Genomic DNA, 9,665 nt, shown 5'->3' on the forward strand with positions numbered 1-9,665 from the left:
TCTACTCTAGCTTGCCTGCGCACATACACAAATCCAACACAAGATTTAACGGCAGACACCTCCAGGTTGCAAGGGAAGTACTGCCACCATACTGAGAAACAGGACAGCTATCTGCCTGTATAACCACCTGCCTTGAATATGCCCACCTCTCAGATACAAAGTAGGCTGGATACAGAATTACTCCAGTTTTTACTTCTCATGCTGTGCATTTTAAGCAGCTTTGAATGCTGATAAGAGATCTTCTAAATGCTCTGTAGGTATAAGAGTCATGAAGATGTGTTTCCAGGGCAGTAAATTGAGGGATGACGAGTCTGTTAGTGACCCCACCCACTGGAGCTAAGACCAAGCCCTAGAAGAAAGGTGAGGATGCCACAGTGTATTAGACAGGTTGGTTTCTATAATCCTCAAAGATGCAAATAGAACAGACGTCAATTACATGAGCATTTCTCTCCTGTGGTTGCACCTGGTCTAGTTTTAAGAACCTCTGAACCAATAGCTGCTTGCCTCAGACACTCTTACTTTCAGCCAAAGGTTTGCAGTTTGATGGAATACCAAGCTGTGGGCTTCTAAGGTGGGGACAGGCCTTTGGGTGTTGCCACTGCCTCTGATCTAATTTCCATCTCGAGTTTTCCATCCAGAAACAGGGCAAAAATAAACACAATAGTACTTACCTGTACGTGATGCTGTTCCAAAAAAAGTCAGTGTTGGTACAGTTATTCGAGCAGGAGCACACATTGGTTTGTGAAGGTCTGGCATCTTCAGAAACACATAGTGGGCAAGACACTATAATAATTTGCCAGTTGTGTCTCTTCCTATGGTTCTTTCAAGGCTTCGTTCTATGTAAACAATGGAATCTGCGATAAAAAAAACAAAAAGAACACAAACATTACATAAATATCCTAATAGGAAGTGTCTGAGTTTACAACAAACTTGGTGCTCTGGAGTGCAGGACTGTTTCTGCATGTTCATAACTATGAAGTCAACCAAGCATCGTAAGTTTTCAAACACCATTTTGTGGGCAGACAGCAGTAGCACTTGTTTTTTTACAGTCTGGCATAATTCATGGCCTATTTGTTAGGGACAAGCCTTTGGGCATCCCAAAAGTGGCCAGGTTTGAAGCCTCTGAAAAAAAAAACTCTCAGTTAGAGGTGGATTGCCAAATACTCCAGCGAAACCTGTCATCCTCTCCTCACTCATCTCTCCATCTGTTGACCACAATACATGTCACAGCCCCACCTTCAGCATTTCCTGGTGCTTCAGGAGTGACTCACAGATTCTTGCAACTTTCCCTGAAAGCAGATTTTGCCCATTTACTGTGTCTGTGGAGTGTCACGAGCTCATTCACCCAAATCATTGGGTAAAGACCCAGACTGGGTCCCATTATCACCCAAACTCTTACTGCCTCCTGAAAGAGGCGGATTTATCTCCTCAGACCTGATCCACGGTTCATTGAAGTCAGTGGAAAATCTCCCACTGGCCTCCATGGCTCTTGAAGTTTAGTTCTGAAGTGAACTAACTTTAGTCTCCAAACAGATCCAGAGCGGATATAAACCGGAGAGCAAAAAGTGAAAAGCACAGATGATGTCAGTTTGTCAAAGATGGGTTGACATGTTCCCTTAAGCCTAGTAGTCAAAACATTTTTGATGCATGATAGAAGCAGTAATGTGTTTGTAGCGCTTAAATTGTAATAGGCCTGAGCCATAATTATGCTTTAATGAGTGTAAACCACAACTAGCCTGCACTGTACTGCCTCATAAGCATTCAGCTATTCGATAAGAAGGTATCTCCAACTGTTGATAAAAGTGTCCTATTTGCAAGCAGTGAGCAAGACCCTACCTTGAGAGCTGTACAATGAGGAGTGTTTATTTAGAGCAGTCATTGAAGAATGTATGCTCCCCCTCTCACCCCTTGAGACACTGACTGGGATGTCTCTGTATGAAGGAATTTCAATGTTTGCATTGGTTTACCTTTTTAAACATATGCCTGCTCCACATTTCTATGGGGAAACTTCCCTCAAAATAATCTGGAAAGAGATGAAAATTCATGCTATTGAGAATGGCCCTTCATTCCCAGTGCTTGGCTGGGAACAACATCATGGAAAGCAGTTCCCTCTGTTTCTAAGATACTGAGTGACGTTAATACACATAAACAACTTCATTCTATTTGGAAAGCTGAGGAAATAAAGATAACGAAATCTGCATTAGTTCTGCAAATTGGGGTGAAATCAAATGCTCTACTACAGAAAGCACCTATCTTTTCACTGCAGTTATGGTAGGGCTTCCTATTGCTGACAGCTCAGCAAGGCCGAAATACAGTGAATCAGGCTTCCTCAGGCCACACAGATATCCTAAGCCTGTTCCGTCTTTAGAGACTGAAGGTGGTGGCTTTGTATGCTGACAGCAAAGACCTGTCTGGAGTTTGGAAGCAGTTTGGAGGTGGTGAAACTCCTCATTCTGGGGAAAAAGAACAAGAAAAAGAAAACCAACAACAATAAATATAAATACAAAACGAGGTTTAGAATAGGATGGGCTTTTCTGAGCCTATTGACCCTGCCCGTCTTTAAGCAGAATGACATCATCTGACAGCAACCCTGTGAAAAGTCTATGCCTGAGATTTTCCAATCTTTCCAAGGTTTCCCTTTGCTAAGATGATGCTGTTAATTCAGGTCGCCTAAAACGAGACCAGAAGAGTATTATTAAGCCACTCAAAACTGCAAGAAAATTCTGGAAGAGTCTCAGGCAAGCCATACCGAGCCACAGAGAACACTCCTTTAAGTGGGACCCCTATGAGACAGCTCCTCTTTGATTTCAGCACAGCCCTGTAGAGCATGGCGAACACAAAAGCCAAGATGCAGCACAAACACAGCTGTGCAGGGACAGGATCACAAAGATAACCACACCGGGCTTACTTTGCAGAACACACAAAGGTTCTAAACGGTTTCATTATCCCAGGTCTGCACCTAAAAAGGAGTGGCAACGTGTTTGTATTGCACAGCCAAAGTAAACACGGGCAAGAGGAAGTTTCGACTGTCTTTGGCAATTTCATTGATTTCTCACAAATGCAGGGCATCATTCTGGTTTTCTTCCACTAAAGCCACTTAGTTTCCAGGATACCGCTGTATCTTTCTGAAAGATCCAGGCATTTGTTATTGAATAAACCAATACATTAAAAAATAATGATATCAGAAAATGCTTTTGGTATTCCCTGCCTACCTTTTGTCTTATGCTTTCACATCATCGTCACGGTTTGGAAAGCAATTCTAACAACAGCAGCAGCCTTTCCTGCCTTCCCTCCTCTCCTTTCATGCTGCCGACCATTTTGTGTCCTGTGAAGCTGACTGCATGTACTGGATGAGGACAGTGCACAGCTTGGCGCCAGAGCAACCCCTCCAGAGGCAGCCTAAAGCAGAGCTACCTAACGTGTAGTTCACCACACTGTTTTTGAAATACACGTATAGAAGAAGCTTAAGAAAGCGCGCTCTATGCCCATCAGTGATCTAGTTTAATCCTTTTTTCTGTTTTTGATTGTTTTCCCCGAGGGATTATCAATATTTCTGTCAACGGGTTCAGTGTTTATGGAAAAGTTTATTGGACCTGAGCAGTACTGATCAGCCTTAGCCGATCAGATGGGTGCAGACCCAGCGGCGGGGCGGTCTCTCGGTGACTCTCTGCCCTCCGGCGGTGGTAGCCGTCCCCTTCCGCCGCCCCCGGGCCGCGCAGTTTCACCCCCTCTCCCTCAGCATCGACCGCGCCTCGGGGCGCTCCCACCACCCATCCCAGCTCGTTTCCCCGCTGGGCCGCCGGAAGAGGCTATATTTGGGCCGGAGAAGGGAAGGTAGGTGAGATCGGGTCCGCCCTGCTCTCTCTAGTTTCGCCCAGGTGCGGGGGGAGGAGGAGGAGGCGGTTTAACAGCGCTCGCGGTCCGAGAGGCGGTGCCGCCGCCACCCCCCGCCCGTCCCAGGTGTAACCGGAGCCGGCAGGGCGCGGCGCACCACCACCTGCCCGACCTGTCGGGCGGCTCACACCGGGTCCCGCCGCGCACGCAGCGCTCGCTCTCCCCAGCCCGCTCCTCGGAAGCCTTTCCCCGGCCCCTCCGCGACCGCGAAGCCATGGAGCTGCTCCGCGGGGCCGCGCTCCTGCTGCTGCTCTGCGCCGCCGCCCGCGCTCAAGACCGTGAGTGTCCGCGTTCCTCCGGTCCGCCCGCGCCGCGACCCCCTCCGTCCCCGCGGAGCGGCCCCTGAAGCGCCACAAAATGGCGCCCCCTCTCCGCCGGGCCGGGGGACGGCGGTGCTCGGCGGCAGCTCTTACCTTTCGGCTGGGGGCTGCGGCCGCTGCCCCGTCCTTGGGACGGCCGGGCTTCGAGGGGTGGGCGATGGGCGGGAGGGGTCCTGCGGGGAGCGGCGCTTCGGGAAGGGAGCCGTCGCTCTTCGGGAATCGAGGGGCGGCTGCTCGGCCCTTCCCCTGCCACCTCGCCCTGGGCAGCGCCGCGCTGACGGCCGCGCGTCTCTTGCAGCGTGCAGCTGTGCGAAGAACAAACGCGTCACCAACTGCCAGCTGATCAACAACGTCTGCACCTGCAACTCCATCGGCTCCAGCGTGTCCGTCAGCTGCGAGACCTGTGAGTAAAGCCTGCTGCTCCGAACGGCCCGCCTGCGCACAAGGAGCGATGTACGGATGGGCCGTGAGCTCTTGGCCGATAACGATAGTGAGGGGAGGAAGGGCTCTCATAGGCCTCCCGAACCAATCGACTGGCAATGGAGCCTTTCTGATTCTGACCGAGTAACTTGTATGGATACTCTTTAACAGCTCATCCCCAGTGGCAAGGGTGTCTCTGCTTCTTGGCTTCCTTGTAACTACTATCCTGATTTCTCCCTCCAACTTACGCTTCTGTGCAGATACCTTACTCTTAGTTTGAGGTAGCCTAGAGTTCATGTTTGCTCTCGGATACCCCCACTGTGTTGATGTTATTCACCACCTACATCGTGGGCGCCTGCTCTTCCTTGTAATGGCGTCTGGTGCCGTCGCGTCTGTTGTAACCTTGTGCCTTCCCAGCCTGGGAGCTTTGTTCCAGTCACTCGTGTTGTTGTGTAATGTGACTTTCTGGTTATTTTTAGTGACTTCCAAATGCCTGCTGATGAAATCTGAAATGGCAAACACAAAGTCAGGCCGCCGTGAGAAACCCAAAGATGCGTTTCAAGATACTGATGGTCTTTATGATCCCGAGTGTGAAAATACTGGTATCTTCAAGGCAAAGCAGTGCAATGGAACCACCTGTTGGTGTGTGAACACGGCTGGCGTTAGAAGAACTGACAAATATGACACAGACTTGAAATGCAATCAATTAGTCAGGACGACGTAAGTCTTCTCAACAGGGTGTGCTGTAACCTGAAAACGTTCCTGTAGTTGGATTGGCCTTACGGGGGTTTATCAGTATGAATAATGCCATAGGACTGAACGTGGAGCAATAAGTACTTGTCACTTTTTTCTTTGGAAACAATGGGGAGGAGGGAAGGTGTTTCATTTTCTTTTCTCCTCATAGCATTTCTTTTTTCCTCTCCCAATCCTCTATGGGATTAGAAACTGTGCGGTTATATGCATGTGTTTTTAAGAACACTAACTGTATTTACATCCTACTTCAGGTGGATCATCATTGAAGTGAAGCACGCTGAGAGAAAAACTCCTCTGAATGCTGACTCTTTAACAAAGTAGGTGATGATCTGAAGGTCCTGCAAAACTATCTGCATGTACTATCATATGTTTAATGTACTTTTAAATAACTGTGTGCTTAAAAGCATTGTCAAATGCGTGAGCTCATTTGTTTATGAGGCATCATGGATGTGACTAATGAAAGTCCGTAAAACTTGATTTGCAATGGAAATTAATCTTTTGGAAATTGATTGCTCCTGATAGAGGAAGAAATAGATGGTAGGTGACAAGGAGAAACTCAACAAACTAAACTGGCGGAGATGAGGGAGAAACTGTGAAGAAACAGGAGGCGGAACAACAGGCTTAGCTATATTTTGACTGAAGTAAAATCCTCCCTTTTTGTCAAAGCTTATAATGCAAGAAAAGTGTGTTTGTAGCTGTGAGGTATATTTTGCTTATTGGGGGGAAAACAATCCCACTGTACAGCTCCTTTTCTTGCGAACTCTCAGAACTGTTGGATCTTCTGCTCTTTGCCAGTACGATAATTGTTTTTCCATAAGTGCAACTTCACTTTTGGGTACTAACAGAACGCTGTTGTGCTGGGTCTGGCTGTGCTGGAGTTAACTTTTTTCAAAGCAGAATTGACCAAAACAGTACTGATAAGCACCAGTGTTTGAGCCGTTGCTGAACATTGCTTTCATAGTGTCAAGGTCTCTGTGTCTCTCTCTGCTACCTTGGTGAGTAGGTTTGGGGATGGGCAGGAGGCTGTGGAGGTGACGCATCCGAGGCAGCTGACCTGGATTGACCAGCGATACCACAGATCATAAAAAGTCATACTTGGCAATAAATCAGGGTTGGGGGGAGTGGTTCCAGATTAGCTATTGCTTAGAGACTAGCTGAGGAATTTTTTTTCCCCCCTCTCTCCTCCTTTTGCCACTTCATTTAGTAAACTATCATGACCTATAAGGGTTTTGTTCTTATTGCCTTGCCTTCTCTCCTATGCTGCTAGCAGGGAGAAAGTGAGAGTCTGGGCTGGAGCTTAACCTGCCAGTTAGGGTCAACCTGCCACAAACACACTGCAGGAGGAAAAAACGTTACCGGTTCTTTCCTACTTGTGAAAAATAGATGTATATAATTGGACCTTGCTTTTAACAATGGTTATGGTTTTAATATCCTTGCAGACTTGTTAAGGATACAATTACCAGTCGTTACATGTTGGATGGACGCTATATAACTGGTGTTGTGGTAAGAGACATAATTTTTAGCAAAATATTAACAACAAAAAAGGATGCTGATTACTTTGGAAATGTGAACATACTACAGCATGTTACTTTGAAAGCCTGTGATGAAATAGTATTGCTTACTGAGCACTAGTAAATAGCTGCATCTGACATTAAATATTGAAAAGCTGCATGTCTGCATGCTTAATATATGCATTATTTTCACCAAAAACGTGGAATTTGAATTATACTATTAAAAACTTTGCTTGAGAGGTACCATGAACTTGATTTAGAACATGACCTCATGAGTTGGATCTTAATTTGTAATATTTTGCCATGTCTTTAACAGTTGGATGTAAATTAGCCCTTTCTTTAATGGTGTGGATTGTTATTTTTTTTCCAGTATGAAAACCCTTCCATCACGATTGATTTGAAGCAGAATTCCTCAGACAAATCCTCTAGTGATGTGGACATAGCTGATGTTGCCTATTACTTTGAGAAAGATGTAAGTGTCACGGGTGAACTTTTCCAAAGACTACACGTGTGTTTCATTATCTCCAGTAGCTAATCCACAATAAATTGTTGCATTGCTTAGATGAAGTTTGTTGCCAGCTGAGCTCACAGGTCTCTTTTGCTGTCTGTCCTTAGGTAAAAGGTGACTCCGTCTTTCTTAACAACCCGCTTAACTTGAATGTCGATAGCGAACCCCTGGTGTTAAAGAACCCGATGGTTTACTATGTCGATGAAGTACCCCCGGAGTTTTCCATGAAGTCTCTGACTGCTGGCGTTATTGCTGTCATTGTCATCATAGTACTAGCAATAGTTGCTGGGATTATTGGTCTGGTAAGTTCTAAAAAGCTGCCAGGGTAGCAGTGAGATTTAGGATCTCACAATGCACGAGGGTAGTGGGACTCTTAATAGAAGCTTTCCTTTGTAAACTCAAACTCTTATGTTGTTTGTGAGGAAGAAGTGATGGAAAGATGCTGTTATGACAAAAGGGTGTTGCATGGGAAATGAAGTGTTGGGAAAATCACTTAAGGTTGAGGAGGTTACTTGTCTTGTTACTTGTCTTGCCTCTTAGTTTAGAGTAGCCAAGTGAGAGCCTCTCATCCTCCACCTCTGGGAGGACAGGAAATGGACAGCTTCAGGTTCAGATAAAATTACATTTAAGTCAAGACTTGAAATCAAACTTCACTATTAACCTGTCCTTTCCTTACAGGTTCTCACAAGAAGGAGGAAAGGGAAATACGTGAAAGCAGAGGTAATTTTTGTTGATGGTATCTGGGGAAATTGGGCAGGTTGGTTAGAATCCAAGTTTAGTCAGGAGTTGTGTAGGTGAAAAGCTTGCGTTAGGTGCTGCATGTATTTTCAGGTTACATTCTGTAACAGAGCTTCCATCTCTATACTTGACTGTTTTCTGCAGTAGCTTCAGAGGCAATTGGCGATTTGCATTTCCTAGGATCTGGGGGGGTGGCAGTACTGGAGTCAAGTACCGCTTTGCATATCTATAGCAAGGGCTGTGCAATCCACAGGAAGCTCTGTTAGTCCTGTTTCATTACCAGCCTCATTGTGTGAGGTATTTGCATGAGCCTTACAGTTCCTACAGAATGGAATGATGCTATTGCATGTCGCTTCGGCTCCAAGTGCAGAGTACTTATATAGGAATCCCAATGTAACTGGATGGTCAAGCTGACGGTGCTCTCTTTACCCACTTACCCACAGATGAAGGAAATGAATGAAATGCATAGAGGACTGAACGCATAACTGGAATCGGCTGAAGACAGAGTGTGATTCAGACAAGAAGACAACAGAAACAAGGGAGGCATGGATCTTAACTCTTGAAAGATTCTTTCTGAAGGGGAGTCAGTTGTGCTCACTTAATGATTGCTAAAACAAAGCCTAGACCAAAAAGAAGCCTAGACCAGCAAACTTGATACTTTTGTTATTTGTTGAGAGTTAAATGCCCCGTTTTTACTCTAGTCCAACTATCACTCCCTGATTTTTGTCATGAGATGTGCTGACAGCTGCAGCTACTGGGCTTCAGGAGCATCAATGATGTTTTAAATAGTTCTTTTAGTCCTGTGGGAGGTGTTTTTTGAAACCGATGATTTTTATAGCCGTGTCACAATGACTATTTGGATCATGGCTTTGTTTTTATGGCAATTTGTACATATTTGAACTAGCTGTAACCTTTTTTTTTATGACAAAACAATAAAACTTTGAAACTTTGGCTGACCAAACTGTTTACCTCTTGGAACTCAGTGTGAAGAAGCTTGTTTTGGCAGTCAGTAATGCATATAATGGACACTAATGATCAGGTAAATGTGTGTAGTCCATCCAGCATCTGAATTATAAAGGAGATGCTGTAACTCCAGTTGCCAAAGAAATAATGAGATACAAGATAAGGAACTGAATGACAAATCTGATTACTAACATGGTTTGTTTTGACTTCCCCTCCCTAAAACAGGAAAAGTACGCTAAACTAGCGTGAGACTGCTACCTACGTGCTGTGTTTATAAGTGGGGGATATACCCTATGTGTCCCCCAGATTAAAACAGGGGAGTTGCTGGGCTGTGTTGACCCTGCTTATGATACCATAGGTCACCAGCATCCCTTCTGCTTTTGAATCACGCATTAGCTATCACAAGGTTATGTTGGCACTTGGACTCGTTATTTGCAGCGTTTAATTCTGTGGCTCTTTTGACTTGTGGTGCTATGAACTGAGGTGTCTGCGTACCAAATCGGGGTGAGTGGAGGCACTTGTATTGGCTGCTCTGTCAAGCTGCTGCTTCTGTCAGGT

At 45.6% G+C, this 9,665-nt stretch overlaps 2 protein-coding genes across 3 annotated transcripts in view; one reads left to right on the top strand and one right to left on the bottom strand.

Annotated features, from left to right (window-relative positions):
- KCNK12 (potassium two pore domain channel subfamily K member 12) overlaps positions 1-9,665 on the bottom strand; it is a 62,303-nt gene that overhangs the window by 2,090 nt on the left and 50,548 nt on the right. For both annotated transcript variants that reach the window (XM_072331182.1, XM_072331180.1), the window contains one exon: positions 672-854. The gene's annotated coding sequence lies outside the window, so the exon portion shown is untranslated. The remainder of the gene's footprint in view (positions 1-671; positions 855-9,665) is intronic.
- EPCAM (epithelial cell adhesion molecule) lies at positions 3,857-9,097 on the top strand. The gene is made up of 9 exons (XM_072331185.1): positions 3,857-4,172; positions 4,513-4,617; positions 5,114-5,354; positions 5,639-5,704; positions 6,827-6,890; positions 7,269-7,370; positions 7,514-7,708; positions 8,085-8,126; positions 8,588-9,097. The coding sequence occupies exons 1-9, from the start codon at positions 4,109-4,111 to the stop codon at positions 8,627-8,629; spliced, it is 921 nt and encodes a 306-aa protein (XP_072187286.1). The 5' UTR covers positions 3,857-4,108; the 3' UTR covers positions 8,630-9,097.

The sequence above is a fragment of the Excalfactoria chinensis genome, chromosome 3 (genome assembly GCF_039878825.1).
Source record: "Excalfactoria chinensis isolate bCotChi1 chromosome 3, bCotChi1.hap2, whole genome shotgun sequence".
Classification (NCBI taxonomy): domain Eukaryota; kingdom Metazoa; phylum Chordata; class Aves; order Galliformes; family Phasianidae; genus Excalfactoria; species Excalfactoria chinensis.